Source organism: Alligator sinensis, unplaced genomic scaffold (genome assembly GCF_000455745.1).
Source record: "Alligator sinensis unplaced genomic scaffold, ASM45574v1 scaffold758_1, whole genome shotgun sequence".
NCBI lineage: Eukaryota > Metazoa > Chordata > Crocodylia > Alligatoridae > Alligator > Alligator sinensis.
In genome coordinates, this window is record NW_005842457.1 from 811199 (window position 1) to 834613 (window position 23415).

A 23415-nucleotide genomic window follows, 5' to 3' on the forward strand; every position below is an offset into this window, starting at 1 on the left:
TATACTTATGGTGAAAGAAATCCTCTTGCCACCAGTGCTGGCTTTCTTTGCTCAGCTGCATAATTTGTTTGAGTGATCTTAGGCAGGGTGAAGAGGTACCCACGGTGGCTCCACAGGTGCTAGCTCCCAAACCAGAAGCACTCCAGAAACATTTGCATGGTACTGTGACTGCTGCAGATGCAATTCTACTGCTTCCTGTGCAGAATCAAGCACATTCAATGCCACTCAGGTAGCTCCTCATGGTGCTACCTTGAGTGATGTAGAGACCCCCTTGGAATATTCCAGTGCCTATTTCCAATCCAGGTCTACTCCTATATTTGGCAAAAAATTGCTGAACTGATTACCCATGTGCCCCAGGGTTCAGAGGCAGTGTCCTCCTGATAATTCTAGTCCTTCTAGTTCCAGTAAATGTTTTATTATAACATGGATCTTCTTTAGGATTTAATTCTCTCATTCAAGATTTTGGCCCCTTCTATGTTAATGAAATGGTATTTTTTTAAAGCTAGGGGCTTGTCCCATAGGCTGAAGAAGAGTCAAAAGGTAGGATCAACCCATCAAGAGGAGCCAGAGTACCAAAGTAGATCTGTAGCAGTCAGCTACAGTTTTGCTACATCACAGACATTTAAAATGTCACATGGACAACAGAAGCACAACACTGCTCCTGTTGCTCTTATAGCCTGGGTCTTTAAAAACCTGAACTATTAGAGAAGTCCCGGTGAAGCAGTAGCTGTAGCCATAGATGGCCCATGAAACACAGCTGAGCAACTCTGACCCCCACAGAAGTCACCATTATATTTACAGTTACAGACACATATATATATATATACCCTCTACAAGTTTGTCATTTCATTACAATGCAGTATTACCAGAAAAAATGATAAGGTCACTCCTAAATTAATGAGGGAGGGAGGGAGGTCACAACTGATGAGCGTGAATGTTAAAATGAACTGGGCAACTGGAGGGTTCCTCAAATGTTGAGTCAAACCCCATCTGGTGAAAGAGATGATGATGGTGATAACAGGCAGGAGCTACAAAACATATTTATATTTGCAGTTTCATGTTTGTATTTATTACAAGTGATTTGGAAGCAGTAGTCTGGAGAGCAAATGAACCAGTGACTGAGTTCAAAGCAGAGCTCTGTACTGAAGACTGAGCAATGAATACTAACTAGTGCTGCTTTCTCCTTCTAACCCTCCCAGCAGCCCCAATGGGAGATAAAGATCTAGTGTTTTGTAACCTCTTGTGGCTTATGGTTTCACCTATCTCTAGGGTCTCTCCAAAGAATGTTTAAAGCATCTGGCGGTAGTAGGAGAGGTTATAAAGCACAGTGAGCGGGGTGGAGCGGGGGGGGGGGAAGATTATGGCAATACAAAATGCCTTTCAAACTCCTGTCACTCACTCTGTTACAGAGCCAAAAAGAACATTATGGTGAAGATTAAAAATACAGAGAAAAGAAACTAAAGGCGCAGACAGAAGTTACGTTTGCACATGAGCCGCCCCCTGAAAGTGCTCTACAGCTGTGCCATGACGTGCACAGCTGCAGAGTGCTTTAAAAGTGGCCAATTGTGGGACAAATAAACCCTCATCAATGAGAGATTAGATGAAGATGCTCCACTTTGGAGCACCTTACAGAACTTCTCTTCCCTAGGGTCAATCTGTCATGCGATCAGGGCAGGGGCTCCAATCCACCTGCCCTCGGTGCTGTCTGCAGGAAGGGAGGGGGGAGAAGCAGCTCAGGCCAGGCAAACCCCAGCCCCAGCTCACTTCCCCCCCCCGCTACCCCCTCCCTTTCTGCAGACAGCACCAGAGCTGGGGGGGAGGGAGGGAGTGTCAGGGGAGAGAAGCTGCAGACAGGCTCCTCAGCTTGATCAGCTCTGAAGTGGAGCTTGATCCCCTCTCCCACTCCTCCCCCCGCCCCTCACCCAACAGACGAACATTTGTTGGATGAGAGGGGCCAGTCTTACTCATGGCACTTTATATAAAGCACCATGAGTTAGAGCAGGGGCCTGCACACCTCTCAGCACCCTAACAGAAAGGGATTCTGCCCTAGCAGTGCCTACACTGACTCCCAATACATTTCTCAAAAACTCTAAAAGTATTTTACAGGGTGGCATCAATTCCACCCTTTTACAGTTAGACCCACTCCTTCAAAAAGCACTTCAAAAGTGAAAAAAGACTGACCATGTGATGCAGGGAATGACAAGAGCTCTCATTACACTGAGAATAAATAGGTTTAAAAACCTTTGCATTTGGGCTCTGGGTGTTATAAATAAACCACAACCAACTGCACATATCTCCAAGTCAGAATGTTGTTTCAGGCAGTGCGAACTCAACAAAGCACTCCAGCTTTGCTTTTGAGTTTTACATTAAGATATGCTCAGTAAATATACAGCCTTATCATCTCATGGGTACAGTGTGTTCTCTCTCTCTGCATGTGTGCCGGTGTCTTGTCTGTCGCTCTCACATACAGCAACATTAAACTGCTCCAATGCACGCCTTCCTGTAGAACCCTTGTCTTCAGCAGCTTTGCCAGCCCCAAAGCTACCCCACCTGAAGTGTCACAAGTGTCAATTTACAGCTGTGCAGAATTTATCAATGGAATCCTATGCAACTTTGACAAGATGTCTGAATGAAAACAGGACTGGCAATTGAATGTAAGGTGCTTCCTCTTGGAGAAGATTTTGCCATGTTAGGAAACGCAGACACCCATTTGTGTCCATTTGGGAACTGAGGGCTCCCATAGACATGCAAGGAGCAGGCTCTGATGTGCTGGAAATCCAGCGTGTTGGAGCAGACTCAATTAATCAAGCCTGCTGGACCACAGAAATTACTGCACTTCTGCAGACTCTAGAGTCACATGTATCAGCATCCCCTGTGCTGAAAAATGGCGGCAGTATGCTTTGAACTAAAACTCGTTCGATTAGCTTTAGCTCAAAGCGCCCTACCACCATTTTTCAGTGCAGGGGATGCTGATCACGTGACACTTGGGCACTTTTAATTAGTGTGGCTCACTAATTAAAGCACCTACCAGCACCTCCACATGTGTAAAAATGCTCTGAGATACCAACTTTGCTACATGCTTCTGGATCACCACGTTAGCTCCATGAAGCAAACAGCCGAAGCATGAAAAAGTGTATATCCAGCTTGTGAGGGGATTTGTAAACTATGAAGCTTATGAACTCAGAAGGAGTAGCCAAATGCCATGCCTACCCTTGGAAAGATGGGCATCTTCCCAATGTGATAGCTAAACTGTTAAATACTAGCAGAGAAAGGGTGAACTATAATTTTACTTTGATATAACTGGTAAATTAGGATTCATTGTGATCAGCTATATTGAGATCTACCTATTTCTTGCTTCATCTACACTGCAGAAGTTAAGATACTGAGGCAGACATGTGTACACACACAAGAGCATTCACTCATTTCCTGGGGAGAAAAGAATTGTAACTTATTCCTGGAGGCTTCTCTCTTGATCAGAACAAGCTGCTGCTACCTCAGGACACCCAGCCTAGTGAGCAGATCTCTGCCTGCTCCAATTCACCCAGGCCTGTCAGATCACAAGAACTTTGCATGTGTTTGTACAGAAACCATCTCCCAGGCACCAGATCACAATAACCATCCACCAAGTGCTTAAAGGGCACAGAGAAACAAAGATATCTGCTGTCTGGCAGACGTATAATCACCTCCTCTGAGGCAGGGTGGGGCTGTCCACACCCTTCCCATTGAGTCTCTATAACTTCTCAGAGCTTGGATGTTCTCAGATAGCATCCCTCCCACCCTTGCCTGGTGTCAGCCTGTAAATACCCTGATCTGGGAACCAGACATCAGATTTGAGGGTGCTGAGCCAAAGATTCTCTATAGCAGACAGCAGACCAAGAGAGAACAGGGCAGCCAACTTCTCTCTGCCTCTTCTGTAAAGATGAAGTATCAAAGACCTTGGCCATTCCTCATCGTGGTTAATCTCTTAACCATTTAATACCCCATATTCTCTCTGCTGCCAGACTTTATCCTTGTAGCCAGGTAGATAAGCCGAACTAATACACCTTTTCAGTCCCAAGCTTCTACGGTCCTAACTCAGATCAGTCCACCACTCTCGAATCCTGGAGGGCACGCATTTTGCCAGATGTGTCACCCCAGAATGCTGGCTGGAAATTTGGAGACTCCGTTTGATGACTAGCATTTGCAGTACACAAGGTAGAAGAAGCTAAATGCAGGACTTAAGAGCAAGGGGTTACCAAAAAGCAGATATCATGACATTGTCTTGATGCACTGGGGATTGCTGTGGCTTCCATACTACTGCTCCAAGTTGGAAGTGAAGCTGTACTTGTAGACAAAAAACGTGGGGAATAATACAGAGAATTTCAGCTTTGACAGCCCTGGAGACTGAAATCTGCTATTTGACCTCAAAAAACAGTGCCGCATACACAGCGGCAAATTAGCACCAACTGCGGTGGTGGAGTCTTGCAGCTGAAGAGCTAGCAGATGGTAACAATTCTCAGTCAAAAACAACATGGGCTGGATTCAAAAGGACAACCCCAAGGTGAAAAGGGCGCTAGAGCTCATAGATCCTCTATCCAGGGACACGTTTCTGGTCCCCACGTGCCAGGCCAGGGCAATTCCCAGCTGCTGTAAGGATTTGTAAAACATTACCCCTTGCACCCCCTTTCATGCAGTCTAGATGAATGCACAGCACTCAACAGCCGGAGGCCCCATACCACACTCCAAACATGCTGGAGTGCAGTTTCTTCTTGTCATCCAGGCATACCTCCCACTAATTGCTTTGCCACTGCCATGTGTGAGCAGTACGTGTGGCCAAGCAAGCACTCAGTGCTGCCCCCTACACCAGATTCATCCCACCCAAAACACCAATATCTGGCAGAAGTGGAAAGGAATACCTATGTGTCCAGATGCCAAACACACACACAGGCTCCTGTGGGGTGGATTCCATAGGAACTCCAAAGGAAGGACTGATCTCAGCAGTCAAAGGAGAGAAGATTTTCCAGAGGCTTTCCCATTCTGTACTAAAACACTTCTTCCATATTGGTTTGCCTGTTCATTGAACGTCCATCCCCTCCACCCCCCCCAAGAAAGGTTAAAGGAGTCAACAATAAGAGCTCAGTTTCCCTCAAAGATAAAAGCCAAATTAAAACACTGGATAATATTTCTTCTCCCGCAGCCCCTTGAAGCTGAGTATCTGGAAGCACTTTCCATTTAGTAAGAAATTAAGCCTTCAGAATATCCTTTTTTCTTCTTGCCCTCATGGGGAAACAGAAGGGCACTGACTTGCCCACAGTAATTCATCAGCAAAGCCAGGCATGCAAGAGTCCAGGCTCCCTGTCCTGTGCTCTTATAAGACCACAATTTCTTCTCCACACTTAAAAGGCGAGAGGAGCAATATGGGCAGGAAAACAAGGAGTGAGAAATCAAGCAGATGCTCTGCTCCCACTGCAGTCCTGCACAGAAACACACTGCTTGCTGAAATCCAGCTCCTGCCTCTTGAAGAGCCAGAGACACTTCAATGAGTCCCATTACACAGCCCTGGAGGGGGGACCCTTTGCTTCCCTTTATCTGTTTACACAGCATGTCAGGACCAATTAGTCTCATTCTCTGGGAACCAGCTCAGCAGCTCCAAGGAGCCTCTGTGGGATCTCAGCTTCCTTCTGCTTCAGCCAGTCCTTCAAAACACCAGGGAGCATTTCCCCACTATCCTCCCTACTCCTTGCCTCCTGCTCCTAGCACCATTGGGAGCTCCACACTCATCCCTAGAGGCCAGAAGTAGCCCCAACCTTTCTGAGACATGGGCACCCTCCTTAAATGATGTGTGGCTGACAGCTTGGCTTACATATAATGAGAGTGCTGCCCAAGGACAGTAATCAAAGAGCAGTTGAGAGAGGTTATGTACAAACACTGAAGCAGGACATTTCAATTTAATTAAGAGAAAAGTGGAGGGGAGTCAATGGGGAGGAATCTTCTGGGCTTTTCAGTCTGAGGGGTCATAAAGAAAAGAGCGTGTTGAACTCAGCATGTCCAGCTGAAATGGGCAGGGGAAACACTGTGACCACCAAGGCGGTTTTCCTAGTTGCACCCAGGGAAAACTGATCTCCTTTGGAGTTCCTATGGAATCCACCCCACAGGAGCTTGTTTGCTCCTGTGTAGCAAATGTGTAGCTCCTGGCAGCTGGACACATAGGTATTCCTTTCCACTTCTCCTGGATATTGGTGTTTTGGGTGGGATGAATCTGGTGTAAGGGGCAGCACTGAGTGCTTGCTTGGAACAGGGTAGTACCCGCTGAGTTAATTTATAGTTAACCTCCCACTTCCAGTTCCAATGGAAAGACCTTGGCTTTATGCCCACTTTATGGAAATGGGAGACTCCTCCCTAGCTAGCTCCTGGGGCCTTATGGCTAAGGGCAAGCGAAACCCAGGGGCATCCAAACCCCAAGCCTCCAAGCTTGGGCCTGGCACATAGGATGCCTGCCCAAGGATTTGGAAACATTTGAAGCCCCAGGTGAGGTGGAGGATGATTGCCAGTTGTAGGGCCACTTCCGGCTCTTGACTGACTCACAGATTTGGAATTGATGTGGCTGATTTGGCTTGGAACATGAAACATTTTCCAAAAAATAACGTCCAGCATCAAACAGAAAGAGGCTGCGAGACTGGTCAGCCACGATAGTGAAGAGGACTGCCCTTTGTTCAGACCCTACTGGGGCAAAATGCAGCGCTCCTACCTTGCACAGCCAAGCTGAGGGGTCCTTTCCATGCATCTCCCCAGAATTAATATTCTTAAAACTGCATCTGTTCAGTGTTGATCAAAGATTCTGGATTGACAAGCCAGGACAACAAAATCCTCTGTTCATCTGTAGACTGGGGGGGCAAGCAGAAAAGCAAGCTCCCCCACAGCATATATCTGGCCCCCATAATTGTAAGGCAGAGGCTCCACATCTCTAGAGAGGAGAGGATAATTCAGACTCCAAGTCCATCCAGTCATTTGACTAGTGAAGAGAACTGGCTTGGCTGAGATCCTTTGCACCCTGTCATCTGGACTGAGATTCACAGTCTCATTCCACAGTGATCCCTTGACTCAACTTCATTGACTCTGAAAAGCCTCAGCAGGGTGGAAAGATTACTTGAATGAGTACTGTATAGGGTTCACCCTTTGACAGCACATTCCTAATTATGGTGCTGATAAGGTAGGTAGGGAAGAACCATTTTATACTATGCCCAGAATCAGAGATTGGCTCCTAAAACAAATTTATCTTCCAAAAGAAAGGTCCTTCTCTTCCCCTGCCCTAAGTGCCTAATTTCTCTGAAATTAAGGCACTTTGCCACTCAGCTGGACAGAGACTCTTCTCTTTTTCTTCTCTAAATATTAAGGGATTGAATTGATGGTTCTTGAACACCTAGAACCACTGTGAATATCAGTGGGAGTTTTGGGTGCAAGGAAATACTGAATTGGGCCCTCCAGATGTTCTGTCAGTAAAGGCTTGGTGGGAAGGAGAGACAGACAAAGGAGCGAGAATAGGAAACTACCCTGAAATCATGAGTCTAGGTACTAGAAACACGTGCCTTATGCATACACAGCAAGGTGGGGAAAGGGAGCTACTGTGATGGGGCAATGTTCTGTTGGAGAACATGTGAGAAGGGCTCTTTCCTTGAAGATCTTTTTAAAGAAGAAATCTGAACAAATCTGAGCTCTCTTTCAGACATTTTAGCAGGATCACATTGCAAGTCTAACAAGGGCAGTGGTAATGAGGTTAAATGCAGTGCCCCCTTCCCCCAGCCCCGCTAAGACAACCAACAGAGCAAGAATAGTTTGAATTACAGCCTGAAATACAAGGAATTCAGAAATAAGTCAGAACTTCTGTCCTGACTCTTCTGCACTCAACTAGGGTCACCAGATGCCTGGAGACCCAGATTTCCCCTGTGTGATTTTAAAACTGACAGTACAACAGTGCAGGAAAAAAGACAAATAATAAGGTAAGGAGCTGAAATACTCAGTGCTGCAATAGCATCCCGGTAAAAGACAGAGTAGATAGTCTGGCCAATCCTACCAGAAGCAGGTATTCACCCTGTACAGTATCAGCTTTATAGTTCTTGCTGAGCACAGACTGTAAGAGCCAATGCAATGATTGGCATGACCTAAGTCTGTTCAGATACAGCCTAGTGAAAATTTAGAATAACTCCATTACCAAGTAAACCCAGGGGACTGAGAAAAGAACCAGGGACCAAGAAGTGTGGAGAGTAGGGGTGCACCAATAGAGAATTTTGGGGGCAACACCGATGACCGATTTTTAATGAGCTATATCAGCCAATATCGATTCAATTCTGATATGCAGCTGGGTATCTTGGAGAGCAGCATCTGGCTGGTAAGTCTGTTGTGGGGGAAGGGGCGTGGGAGGTGGGGGCAGATCAAGACCCCCGCAGTGAGAGAGGGAGTGGGACTGGGGCAGGGGCAGGTGCTGCGCAGCCAGCGAAGAGCAGGGGACAGAGCCATGAGCAGCTTGTCCAGGGGATGCAGGGGAGGGGGGAGGCGGCTCCTGCGGCTGGATGTACCCAGGGAGGGCATGGGGGGCATGTTCCCCTGGATCTGCATGCAGGGATAGGGCGGGATGCCACTGCGGACTGGGCAGCACCAAGCTCTTCCTGGTGCAGGGGGTTCGGCCAGGCTGCACTTGGGGCAGGAGGCAGCGGTGCTGGAAATGGAAATGGGGGGGGGGCTACAGCCACCCCAAAATTCATCCTAGCCCCCTCCTAGCACCACCACTGCCCACCCTGAGCACAGCCCAGCCCAACCCCCCTGCCAGAAAGAGCCCGGCACTGCCCCAGCCTCAGCCAGCAGCAGCAGCCCACCCTTGATGCATACATGCCCCGCATGCCCTCCCAGGGTGCACACAGTAGCAGGAGCTGCCCTCTCCCCCCAAGACAACCCGCTCATGACTTCATCCTGCACCCCACCCTGGCTGTACGATGCCTGCCCCTGCCCCACTCCCTCCCTTACCGCTATCTCAGTCTGCCCCCTACACTTCTTCCCTCCCCATTCCCCTTCCCTCACAACAGACTTACCAGCAGGACCCGGCTACTCTCCACACTGCCAGATTGCACTCCTGGGCGCCTGCAGGCTGTGCTGCAGCTGCGCATGCACAGGGCATTTATCAGCCACATTATCGGCAACATCAGCCAAAAAAAGCCGATTGCCAATGCAATTAATTTTCCTTACATTGGTGCCGATCCAATATGGGACCGATGTATCGGTACACCTCTAGTAGAGAGGGATGTACAGAACTACTTTTAAACTGGACAAGTAATTATTATTATTTATTACTTTTTAAAATAATCTTGGGGTACGTACACTTGCTGCACCAGAAGAATGGAATGGTGGAAGTGCACTGAGGACACTAGACATAACTCCATTGAGGACAACCAAACTGGATTTTAGCCTCTGTAGTGCCATGAACTGAATGGCATGTATGCATCATCCTTTCCCTCTTAATGGATGGAAATAGCACTAATCAACTGCGTGTCAATGCAGCTGATAGAGCCTTTACTTCAAATGGGAACTCCTGGTATAGCTAAGAACTAATATATTCTGGAACAAGTTGGAATACACTGGCTATGTGACTATAGACTGGTTATGTAACTACAGACTGGAATAGACTGGCTATACACCCACACAAAGACAGGCAATGTATGATGTCACTATACCGTACCTCAGTCACCAGGCCTCTCTTTACCCTCTGCTTACAGTGGCAGCTTCTCAAGAGAGGCCAACTTTTTTGTGAGTAATTCAGTCTTACCTGCTGCATTTTTTCCAGGTCAAGGCTGGGCCTGCTGACCTTATCCCCATATCCTTGCCGGTGTCTCTTACAAGGCATGACTTGCTCAAAACCAGCCCCAACACTTGTGAAGATCAAAGGTCTGGAGGCTGGGTTCCGAACCAAGGGCTGGAGTCTCTTAGGTGGGGAGGCACTGAACAGCACCGGGCTTGGACTAGCATGCAGGCTGTCTGCCTGTTCCACCACAGGCCGGAAAGTCATGCCACACAAGTTCTTCACTTCTTCATCACTGGAGGATGTGTTGTTGCTATCACTACAACAGGCTAGTCTGCTGACCTGTGACCACTTCCGTTTCTCAGCGGCAAACTCTCGGTTGATGCGCTCCAGTTCTTCCTCTGAGCTGTGGCGATCCAGGCTGGCATGGAAAAGGGCTCGCACCTTGCAGCACTGATTCTCCTGGTTCTGGAGCTGGTTGGTGGCTAAGGGCATCAGGTTACAATTCCGTCTTCTCTCTGACAGGAGGAGGAAAAACATGCATGGTAGGACAGAATTAAATCACCTGCTGTGCCACTGGATCTACTGTCTTCTGATCTGCTTTCCTTACTCTTCCAACTGACCTCCCTGCTCATTGCTGCAAGCATGGAAGTCCACAGAGCGTGTTTTACTGTAGGCTGGCCACTGGACATGAATCTTTCAACAACCAACTGGACAACAGCTTGCACATTATATATTTCACTTCCTGAATCTAATAAAAAGCTATGTCCCAAAGTAATATGCTGGTTTCAAATATCTGAACACATGTATGGTATTCCCTCCCAGTGACTGAGCCACAAATAGAAGTAGTGTTGATTAAAAAGAGGTATTTTGTCGTTTCAGCGGAAAAGGCTAGTGTTTTTTGGAGCTACCTGTGCACTCCCAGCCCCATGCACTATTCAGGCTGCCCAACATTTCATTCAGACTCTGTTCTTTTAATGTTATCAAATTTTAAGTATTTTGATGTGGGAGGTATGTGGCAGAGATCTGACATTTGGCAGATCTGATGCTGGTTTGGATAGGGATGATCCTGCCTCAGGCAGGGGGCTGGACAAGATGACCCATGGAGTCCCCTTCCAGCCCTACTTCTCTACAATTTCTATTAAAGGAGTAGCTTGTGTGCCTTGGACATGGCTTCTGCTGTCCTTGTGAAAATCTGCCCAAAGCTAGCCATCTCGTGACCCTTTGACAAAACCACAATTTGCACATGCTCAATGGAGACTTTGCTGGGCTCTGGCCTGAGAGTTTCCATCCACACTGAGCATGTTCCAGTTTGGGGCTGCAACTGCAAGCAGGGCCAAGAAGTGACAATAATGAATCTGCTTCTGTTGTGGTACCGATTATACCTACTGGGCCTGGGCAGCATGGTAGGTGAAACTGTCTGATTTGAAGACAGAAGGGCTAAAAGCCAGCTGCTGGGAAAAGAGAAAATTGGAACAAGGAATCTGAGGGAGAGGGATGGGAGAGCTAAGACTAGAGACTGGCAGGACAAAGGGAAAGTGGGAGATGGGATGAGGTAGAGTGGAAATTGGAACAGGACGAAGAAGAAGATTGGGAGCTGGGGCAGGAGAAAAGCAGGAAAGAGACACTGATAAAGAACAAGAAAGGAGGGCAATAGAGAAGGAGACTGGGACTGGGATAGGAAACCTGAGGCATAGAGGCAGAGTAGGCAAAAACAATGAGATTGAAACCAGGAGATACCGCTGGGACATGGACAGGGAGAAGTTGAAGGAAATAGAGTAAAAGTCAAATTAAGGCCAGGTAGAACAGAAGCTACACTCCTCATATTTCACTACACAAACAAATATCTACTATCCACAATTATCTGAGAACCCTGTGGCAAAGTGTCCCATCCCCCTCCAGTGCTGGTTCATAGAGGCCACATCTACATGAGACACTGACTGCGCAGTAACCAGAGTTACTGCGCAGTAGCATTGCCGAACAGCTTTGAGGTGACACTGACTGTGCAGTAACTTGTTATTACTGCGCAGCAGCATCACATCACGCTTTGTGCCACGCAATACTACCGCACAGTAGTGAGCTACTGCGCAGTCAGTGTCTCGTGTACACACACGTGGCCAGAGTAACAACCTCTCACTCACTCAGAAGCCTGTGTGGTAGATCTAAAGCTTCTAACACCACTGGCAACACCTACAGGTATCCATACAATGGAATTTCTGTTTATTTGGTTTTTATCTAGGAAATTACACACAGAAAAAAGACCTAAAATACTCATTGCAATGTCAAGCACTCCCAAATTAGGGCTGTATGCGCAACCTTAATTCAGCCTCTCTGTGCATATCCATGATGATCCTATTCTAGGACAATCACATCCTATTTTCTCTGCAAGACCTTTACATCTTTCACAACCCAGAATAGATGATGCTCGGAATGAACCAGAGTTGTATATCAAGGAAACTGTTGACTGTAGGATCCCTGTTTCATTTGTTGCACAAGTTGGAAGGCGAGTAGCAAATAAAACAGGAAATTGCAGCAAGCAAAAGGTTGGTCTAATGCCAAAAGCAGTCATGTGTTGCCCTGGAGAATTGTTTTGGATCCCTAGCTCAGGCACAAAGGTCCTATGGACTGTCAGGTAAAGAACACTATAGCCAAACTTTTCACAGGTGGTTGCTAACTGTGTGCTCCTCATTTCTGGGTGCCTAACACAATATTTTGGAACGTGACATGCAATGGGAGATGTGCAGTGAATATGCAAAGTGCCATTTAATGCCAGCTACTCTTAAAAAAATAGGTCTGTGGTGTCCCTAATTTGGGACCCACAATCGGTGGATACTTTTGACCTTAATCTTCCTGTGCCTCAGCTCCCCATCTTTAAAACAGAAATTAAATCATCCTTATACTTCCCTGGGGTTTTGTGAAAATAAGTCAATCCGTGTTTGTAAATTGCTAGAGCCCTGCAGAGATGAGCATGATAAAAAAGATGGTGACTAAATTACTAATTCAGTCTTCAAAGCATTATTTAAACAGTGTGCAGTAAATAAGATCTGGGGCCACACCGTGAATGATAAGGTTAAAACTGGGAAAAGCTGCTCACTTCCTGAGCACCATCCACCCTGGGCCTTGATTGAGGCAGTGTCCCTCTGGACACAATATGATGTGTTTGTATAATGGATCATAATGCATATGTTCAAAGTGGGCCAAATTAGGTCGCAGAGTTCATCTTAGTTTAGGCATTTCCTAACACTGGTGTGCTTGATTTTGCAACCTTAATAATGAAGCAGTCTGTGTGATGTATGATTCATATAATAACAGGCTTTGTTGTATGCAGCTTAGAAAGAATCAGCAAGGTCTACTAGACAGGGCCCTGGGTTGGGAATCAGGGGACTGGGTTCTCCTCCCCGCTCTGCCATTACCCTACCCTGAAACCTTCACTGACCTGAGCTTCTGGTCCCTGTCCAATATTCACCTTTCGTAGCAAAAAACTTAAACAGTTCAGCAACCTCTGCTCCCAACTGGAAACACTTGCACAATTTATCCATAGGGCCAGTCTTGTTGACTTCCTACCTCAGGGACTGGGCTGCCCCATACACAGTCCCAGAGTGTAAAAGTGATCAAAATCCGCTCAATCAGAGCATCAGGGATTGAGCCCTATTATGTACTCGTGTACATGTAGAGGGAAGTGAAGAACAATCCTGACTACTGATGCCCTTCTGAACACCTGTTTACAATCCTGGTGAATCCCCTGCAGCCATCAGGCCTCTCCTGAGCAAAGGTTGCCATGCTAAGGAGGATGCATGTGGAAATGGGAGTTGATGCAAAGTGTCCACTGGGGAGATACATAGTGGGACTGTACAACTGGTTGTGGTGTAGCTGGGATAACATGAACTAGAAGGCAGACATCTACCAACAGCAGCCGTGAACCCTCCTGCCCATCCTCTTGCTTTACCTCTGTCAATCTGAGCAAGTTCCTGGTTCTCGCCCTCAGAGTCGTCGCTGTCCTCATCACTTGGGGGATAGGAGATCTAAGGGGAAAATCAAAAGAGAAAGGCTTTGTCATTAGTATTAAATGCTTTATGCCCACTGCCCATGATGCTGCATGCAGCCATTTCTCCCGCATGTCCTGCAGCTATCCACACCACAAACCACACATGCCTGCCAGGACACCCTGACCTACATACACATCCTCTTCCCCAACCTCAGTCTCCACTCCACTCCAGCATGTACCCTGCCACCTGCACCCAACATGAACACACAGCCTACCACAACTTCCCCCCTTCCACCTCCAACTCTCCCCATATATACACACCCACACCCTGTTAGGTAACCCCTTAAAAAAAAACACACCCTGCAACCACACAAAGTCTGTCCCCACCTGTGCTCCCCTAGGGACAAGCACTTCCCCAACTCCCCCTCACAAACACAGACACGTCTCGTCACCCCCAGCCTACAAGACACCCACAAATTCACGTAGGCCATCATCTCAACTACACTATATATATGTGCCCAGATTCCTCTCATGATGACACCTGCATACATTAACAAAGCAAGTATATACTCGCCCTGTCACCCTTTATGGAAGAAGTCTGATATAATGGAATAAGGATGGTGCACATAGAATTCCACAGAAATGTAATTTACTTACCAAATCTACAGACTATAACAGAACCCTTGAATCCTTCTGCAGATTTTCTAAAACCACCCACAGAATTTGATAGACAGAGGTAATTTAAAATTTAAAATTTATCAGCATTTTATAGGACGTTTCCATATTGGAACATCCACATTGCTATGCCACCCTACACACCTCTCCTTTTCTCTAAACCCAAATACCTACTGTTACCACACCTCCTGTATCACCACATCTCCAAAAACACACAACTTGTCACTAAATAAACACTCATCTCCTGCCACCACAATCAGCACACAGTACTGGAAAATTCATCTGCTCCTGATACCTACCACATGGGGCACTAGGACAATGTCCAAATCAGTGGTTCCCAAAGGGTGTGCTGTGGCACACCAGTGAGTTGTGAGAGTAGCAAAAAAAAAGTGCATCACAAAAAGTGGGTGAGCTCAGATGCCAAGCAAACTGGCCCCACGAAGTGGGATTGGAACCCAGCTGTGCCAGCTCCATGTGGCAGGACTAGGCCGACAGACCGGATCTGGTTTGCAGACCAGTGAGTGAACTGTGCCACTATTTTTTTTCCTGGATTAAGAGTGCCCTGGTTGCAGCAGCACAGATTGCTGCAACACACTCCCCTGCATGTGGGCTTAGTTGCAGGACAAAATTATGCCACAACAGGCAAACTGTCCTTGCCCAGCTCCTCCTGGCTCTTCAGCTAGGGAGAACTGGAGGTCGGAACCAGCAGTCTTACCTGGTGGCCTGGAGCATCAGGGGCACAGGTCAGGAAGCATGAAGACCTGGCCAGCAGCCAAAGCGTTACTCTGGATAGCCCAGCTTCCACGTGTGTCAGCACACACTTGTTGTACATGCATTGTCCTGCTTTTTGTGCTGGGTTTGGGGGGTTCTTTTGTTTGTTTGGGGTTTTTTATGGTTTTTTGTTTGTTTGGGGGGGGGTAGTGTTCTACCAGAGAAATACCAGTAGCAAATTTTGCACTGCAAATGTGCAGCACAGGGCACTTTTTAATGTTTGCCACATGCAGTTTGTGGTACCACAAAGGTTTGCAGCACCATAAACTGTACACCCCTGATTACATTTGGGACTCAGACATTTCACACTGCTGAAACTTCCAGATATACTTGGATTTGGCCAACCAATGGGTCAAAACCAAAACCATCTCACCCAACCACTCTCCAGTGTTGAACATATTTAAAAATAAAAATCCAAACTTGGTGGCTAGCTCCTGTGTCTGTGATGGGCTGGAAAAGGGACCTGGATCTGATTCTGGCAGCATTTCAGGAGATGGAACACAGCTAATGCTCAGTTGGACATTACACGTCTATCTACACACCTATCACATTGTTAAATGTGTGCGTTTTCAACATATACACAGGCATTACAATAGTGGATCAAACCTAAGGTCTACCTAGTGCATTATCCTGTCCTTAGCATTGGACACCAATAGATGCTTCAAAAGAAGCTGAAAGAACTCCAAGAACCTCCACCCTTGAAGGACTACTATGGAATAACCTGACCCAAGAAGAAGGTTTTGTGGCCTCATGCAGTTAGCAGTTGCCCAGAAGAATACAATTTTATATCCCTTATGCATTTTAGTACTATTTTAAATAACTACAATAATTCCTCTTATTCATCGTTTTGGTAAATCCATTTCTGAATCCTCCTAGGCTTCTAACCATGGTTATTTTCCAATGGCAACTAGTTCTAAAGGTTAATTATGAGTTATATTTGGGAGAAAACGATATTGTTCCCTTTTAAAAGTGTTGATGTCTTAAACACCTCTTAAATTTCAAGGAGGCACAGGGAGAATACATGTTATATTAATACACAACCACCCCCACATACACCACTGCTTCCTGTGAGCTATCACCAGAATGATAGTTCACATCCCAACTGATGCATGCACACACAAGCAGAAAAGCAGGAAATGTACTTAACTGGGCCATGTATGGAAAAAATATGTGGAGTACAAAGGAATCCCAGGAGCAATAGAGAAGGCCTACAGCTAACACTGAACATGGTACAGGTGCTGTGTCGACCACGCTATTTTGCCACGTCCCATAATTTCATTTTTAAAGAGACATTGTCTTCATCCTCTACCTACTTGAAATCTGATGCCCTGGTAGAAGCAGGAAAATATTTTCCTTCTTTAATGATGTTTGCAATTTTCCATGACTTGTCACACCAAGATTGAGGGAAGGAAAAGTGGATTTTCCTTCAGTCTGAATACCACTGAAATAAATGACTGTTTGTTTTTCCACAGCAACTAAAATTATATTGTATGTATGCATGCACATGCACTATCTAATAAGGTCATTACTGAGGAGAGGTGCCAAATTAGCAGTCCTCTATTTGTAGGCTGAGCAGATACAATATGTTATTTACAGTAGAGCAGTGCCTCAAGGCCCCAAACAGAGACTGAGGCCTTATTGTACTACAGGCTGTCAAGCACATTTTAGCCTTAAACTCACTGCAGAGTTAAACCCTAATTTGAGTCCTGGCCACACACAAAAACCTCTTAACTCAGGTGTATTTTTAACTTAGGTTGACAGGCTTGTCAGGGGCTATAGGCTAAAGTCCTGTTAACACAACTCATCAGCTGCTAATGAGACTAGTTGGGGGTACAGATACAAACTAGCTCTACTTGAGTACTGCTGGCCCTCCAATGTCTTCACCCCCATTCCCACCATGTGCCCAGAAACAGCAAACAAGCTATCCCAATACTAACTGGGAACGAATATCAGAGCAGCTTATCTCCCTGAAGCACTATGAACTGTGGGCTATGCTTCTGGGAGCCCTAGGGCTACATCTAGGTGAGTGCAGCACCAGTACGGAGGCAGGACTGTGAGTGTCATTTCACCACACATTTGTCCTCACTCAAGCTCAGCTAACTCAAGAAGAGCAACTCATATAGACAGTTAATTGTGCATGAAAGGCATAGTCACTACAAGACAGTTGTTACTTCCCACGGTTTACCCGTTAAACAAAAGACGGGAGGGGAAAGGTGATGAAGAGAGAACTGATGCTCAAGGTTACATAGAAAGACAGCAGCAGAGCCAAAAACAGAAACCAAGAGTCTCAAGCCACCTAGCCAAGACCTCTCATCCCTAGTTCATGCTGCTCCCAGGCAAGGTAGAGACAGGAGCAAACCCAAGTTTCCCAGGAAGGGGTCTCGGCCCCATTTCTTTTTGCAACCTCAAGTCAATTCTTAGCATTTTTTCTCAAAGAATGACAGTGACATCTAGCACTTCTAGCACAGAAATTACACATAAACTGGTATAATTGATTGGAAACCGGTTCAAATCTGTTAAACAACAAAAGTTTAATGCACATAAACTGCTTTCAAAATGGCCAAAACCAGTTTAAGATAAACCTGGATGGATGTACTATCAGCCTTAATGAATTTAGGTTAAATTGGTTGATTGAACTTCTGTCCCAAATCCCTCCAGATTCAAATTAACTCGCAGTTCTCCAGCATCCCAGGATGCTTTGCACCTCCCCCACACCCCTCCCCCCTTAAAAGTGGGCAAGCTAAACTTGCCCCAAGCTGTTCACTCCAGCCCAGCAGGAAGGCATGCTCTAGCGCCCCCCAGCTTCTGGCCTGGGCCACTGCAGGCATGTGGCTGCATTTCTGGAATAAAAAATGAATGTCTGTTCACTTGCTTATTGGTTCAAGCTATGCATCTTAGACTGCCTGCAAAGATTGAATCAATTCAGCCATGGGCGACTGATGCCTCCTGATCCTGGGGGGGCGCTAGCGGTCAATTGCTGACTGGGGGGGGGTCCCCCAGCAGCCGATCCGGTGGCAAACATCACCTATGGATTCAGCCTCAGGTTTTTTGACTGTCTGTATTTAGCCAAGAGTGAGAATAATGATGTGAGATAATTAACAAGGATGGCTGGATGTGAACCAGTGATTTAGATTAGAAAGCCTTACACATGAGGGGTGGCCAACTTACGGTACACGTTCCACTATGAACTATGGGCTACGCTTCTGCAAGCCCTAGGGCTACATCTAGGTGAGTGCAGCACCAGTACGGAGGCAGGACTGTGAGTGTCATTTCACCACACATTTGTCCTCACATTTGTCCTCACCCAAGCTCAGCTAACTCAAGACGAGTAACTCATATAGACAGTTAATTGAGCATGAAAGCCATAGTCACTACGAGACAGTTGTTACTTCCCACGGTTTACCCGTTAAACAAAAGATGGCAGCCTCTTTGTGTGGCCCACAGTACACTGGGGAGGAGATAGGCAGCACAGTGGCAGATAGGGCAGGGATCAGGAAAAAGAGCAGCAGATTGATCAGGGAGCACAGGGTAGGGACCAGAAAGCAAAGCAGCAGATCTGAAAGGGAGCACAGGGCAGGGAGCAAAAAGGAGAACAGCCAATTGGGTAGAAGAAGGGGATCAGAGTGGCACCTGGGGAGGGTATGGGCTAATTTGTGGCACACCTGCCAAAAAGGTTGCCCTACACTGTTGTGAACTATTTCTGATCCCTTGAGATACTCAATACAAATTCAATCTACACAACACAAAATCCTGTTACAGCTACTTTGCCTCTACTATGTCCATCCCCACATTCCCCCCACCACCAGTTTCACACTCAAAGCAAGAATAGCTCCAACTTGCCTGTAATGCTTCTCTAGACCAGAGGCTGACAACATCTTTAGGCTGTGGGCTAGAGGGATCTAGCTCAGGTCAGAGGTGGGTGACTGGGCAGGTGCTATGACCCAGCTGCCAACACTGCTTTTCCCCACAGTAGCACAGGAAAGTGACTTGCCAAAATTCCTAGCCACCAAATGCTACTGAAGCCTCGTGTCTGCAGGCTGGACCCAATGGCTTTGCAGGTTGGTTGCCAAATCCTGCTCTAGACACTGTTTGCTGCGACTCAAGGTTGGGGATGCTGAACTGCTTTTAATGGTTAGGAAACTAAACCTATGGATCTGTTTCCACTTGTAGCTCACATAGAATCATAGAAAAGTAGGGTTGTAAGGGACCTTAGGAGGTCATCTAGTCCTGCAATATAAATACTGCAATATAAATGCCTCCCAAGAGGGATGTGGTTTCTACACTCAAAAAGGAATCATCTCACTGACACAGCCAGGCCTGTAGCCCTAGTTGTGGAAGAGCAACTACACTTCATAGATTTCATAGACATTAGGGCTGGAAGGGACCTCGGAAGATCATCGAGTCCAGCCCCCTGCCCAAAGGGCAGGAAGTCAGCTGGGGTCATAGGATCCCAGCAAGATAAGCATCCAGTTTGCTCTTGAAGGTGTTCAATGTAGACGCTTGAACCACCTCCAGTGGCAGGCTGTTCCAGACCTTGGGGGCTCAGACAGTAAAGAAATTCTTCCTTATGTCCAGCCTGAAATGGTCTTGTAGTAGTTTATGACCATTCGACCTAGCCGTCATCCCTTGGGGCGCTCTGGTGAACAAACATTCCCCCAGATACTGGTGGTCACCCCTGATAAACTTGTAGGTGGCCATCAGATCACCCCTGAGCCTGTGCTTTTCCAGGCTAAAGAGCCCCATGGCTCTTCTCTCAAGCTTCTCCACATCCTTTTTGAATTGTGGAGCCCAAAACTGGACACAGTACTCCAGCTGCGGCCTCACTAACGCCGAGTACAAGGGGAGAGTGACGTCCCGGGATTTGCTTGAGAAGCATCTATGGATGCAAGCCAGCGTTTTGGTCGCTTTACTAGCCACAGCATCGCACTGCAGGCTCATGTTCATCTTGTGGTCAATGATGACCCCCAAGTCTCTTTCTTGCATAGTGCTAGCCAACATAGCACTGCTGAGCCTATAAGGATGCTGTGGGTTTTTCTTCCCAAGGTGGAGAACCTTGCATTTATTGGCGTTGAACACCATCAGATTCTCGTCCGCCCACTTGCTGAGCCTGTCCAGGTCAGCCTGGATAACCTGCCTGTCTTCTGGTGTGGATGCTTTGCCCCAAAGTTTGGTGTCATCGGCGAACTTGGCCAGTCCGCTTCTGACTCCAGTGTCCACATCATTAATGAAGATGTTGAACAGTATGGGTCCAAGGACAGAGCCTTGGGGGACCCCACTGGTCACAGGACACCACAATGAGTGACTTCCATCAATTACTACCCTCTGGGTCCGACCACGGAGCCAATTTTCCAGCCACTGGATCTACATTAGGCTGGGTGTGCTGGACAGATTGGGGCAGTGCAAAACTGATCCAGCTGACCCGGGGCTGTTCCAGCATGGGGCAGCATAGATCTGATCTGACTGGGGTGGTGGGGAGCCAGTTAGGACAACAGCTGATCTGGGTAGTGCAGGGCCTAATTCTGGTACATGGGGCCAGGCCCAATTCTGATGTAAAGGACTAGTGGACAGCCCGGAGCCACTTATCTAGGGGGCCAAAAGGTTGAATACCACTGGCCTAAATTGTAACTTTGCTCAGTTTCAGCCTATCACATCTAGTGCGCTTGTACCTTGCCGCAGACCAAAGCAATCGCTCTTCCTCTTTGGACTTTAAACTACCGAAGACATGATTTTCAGTAGCATAATGAAGGGGGGGGAGATGACTGGCACCAGTCCTGGGCACTGAGCCAGGTGTGGCAAGGAGAGGGTTGAGAAGAAGGACACAGAAATAGCAGCAGCTATGCTGTTGGCTGGGCCTCCATCGCACCATTGGCAGCAAAGCCAGTGACTCTACCCCATGTGCAGCTGCTCCTCCAGGGCACTCAAACACCGTATTGCGCCTCTGTGACTTCTAGCCATTATTCAGCCTGGCTGAACCTGTACTTTAGTTTTAGTCTCTACTTTTGGCTCAGTAAAATCCTCTACAGCTTAAATCACAAAATGGACAGTTCAGGTAGAGTGCTCGACTGACAGGCCCAGAAACTAAAATCCTCCATTCATCTCCAGAACTGAGACATTACAGGCAGCAGGATGAGGTGCCTCCCCACCTTCAGTACCACCCAAGGCATGTGCCTTAACTCGAACAGAGGGGCAGTTCTGCAAGGAAACTATTAGCCTATGGAACTCACTGCCCCAAGGGATCATGATAACCAAGACCTTTGCAAGCCAAAAAAACCCCCAAAACAAAAAGATTAGACATTTATCTGGACAATTAACATTTCCAGTGTTACAGTAACATTTTAAAATCAAGCAAGTCTTGTGGAAGAGTTACAAGCAGTCATACTACAAAGCATAAACCAACCTTTAGCAAATGGAGAAAAGATTTTCTTTCCTAAATCCTCCTGACCTTTGCCCATAGGACTGTGCTCTCTTAAGAACCATTCTATTCAAAATGGCATCAGCTCAGTGGTTCTCAACCTTTTTTGACTCAAGATGCCCCTTGATAAATTCAAGGCACGCCTTGCTAGAGTAAAGGTACACTTTGAAAAATGTTAGCTCTTAGTTTTCACTTGATTTTTGGCTACAGAAATAGAGTGGTGGAGCAATTCTTCTGTTGCAAAGAACTCAAAAAACCCACAATAGGGCAGGATTTTTTTAACATTCCTATTTGAAATCTCTGGATGTATCTTGTATGACATGTTTGCATGTCTTAACAGCACTAACATTGTGCAGCATTCCACAGCACCCTGAAAAAAACTCAAGGTACCCTAAGGTGTTGTGGGACCCTGACTGAGAATCACTGCATTAGCCTCATGACCCTATCCTTCACTGCACAACCCATGCCTGTATAGTAACCTCTGTCCATGTCACAAAAACTGAATAATGACATCCAAGTGACAGAAAATTTCATTCAAATCAAGGGTACCAACTAGTCCCTTTGCTCCCTGAAACATAAACAACATTTACTTCTGCATGTGAAGGCAGTAGAATAGAAGTCCCCAGCTCACGCATATCAGGCATGCATAAAAGTTTACAAGTCACAGCTCAAGGACATCTGTCTGCAGTGTAAGTTGCTGCTTCCTCCATGTCTGAAGTCAGGCAGACTTGTGTTATCACACCACGTTGATATTAACAAAGAAAATGAAAGCTTCTTATGAACCTATGCATTCAGGCATAAAGAAGTTAGACATACAGGCCCACAGTTTCAGCCAGTCTCTGAAAAAGTACCTGCAAAACCTGCCTGCATGCCCATTTGTGCCGTCATTCTGTAAGCCTTTTTCTGGCAGGAGGTCCCTATTAGGCAGACAAATGCAGGTTTTTGCATGTGCAGTGCCTGGTGCACGTACACAAATGCTGATTTGCAGGAACATGCTTGTGTATTTGACCAATTCTGTTTGCAACTGTTTAAAAGCTCATCTGAAAACTAGTGCAAGTCAGTGTATTAATGTTATCCTGTTTCCATCCTTCCCTTGCATATCAACCTGTATCTCGTAGCTGGCACCTTTGCCATTCATTTGGGTCCTTCAGCTAGGGCATTTGATACATCCTTTGGTAGTCTGAGGGCCATGAAACACACCATTACCTTGACTAGCCCTCCCTCTATATGAATGTCTCTTTCTACGCCAGGTTCCCCCTCACCTATGTCATATATAAGTTGGTCGCCTTGAGTCACCTCTCTGGATTTCTGATATAAAATTTGGGAAATAAAGAAAGAAGTAGGGTGAATGGGTGATGGGCTCATTCACCGTGGACTGCAAACAAACACTTATTGCCTAGAAACCCCCACACATGCTCTCACCAGGAAAGCTAATAGTTATCCCATGATATGATGCCTTCCCCACACCCCAGACCTCTCTTCCAGGAAGTGCTCGCGGCTCCTTCCCTGTTGGATGGAAATCACCTCCAAGAACGGCAAGCTGAACACAAGGAGGGATGATGGTAGCTTCAGTAAGGACTTTCAGAACTGCCATACTATATCGGATCCAAGGTTCACTGAGTCCAGTAGCCTGTCTCCAACAACAGCCAGCACCAGCAGCCTCAGAGGAAAATACAGCACTGCCCTGGTAGGCACATGACAGGTAATCTGCTCCCCCATGTTAGGTCTTTCGCTGATCCCTAATAGAGTTTGGTTTAAACACAGGAAGAGACTTCTGGGACTTCACAATCAAGAGGGACAAAGCCA

The 23415-nt window shown here is 46.7% G+C and overlaps 1 protein-coding gene across 2 annotated transcripts in view; it reads right to left on the minus strand.

Annotated features, from left to right (window-relative positions):
- Positions 1-23415, minus strand: part of LOC106722581 — an 87698-nt gene that overhangs the window by 44010 nt on the left and 20273 nt on the right. For both annotated transcript variants that reach the window (XM_025212350.1, XM_014523187.2), the window contains exons 2-3: positions 13713-13788; positions 9794-10284 (exon numbers count right to left, since the gene is read on the minus strand). In XM_025212350.1, coding sequence (XP_025068135.1) covers positions 9794-10284; positions 13713-13788 — 567 coding nt within the window. The remainder of the gene's footprint in view (positions 1-9793; positions 10285-13712; positions 13789-23415) is intronic.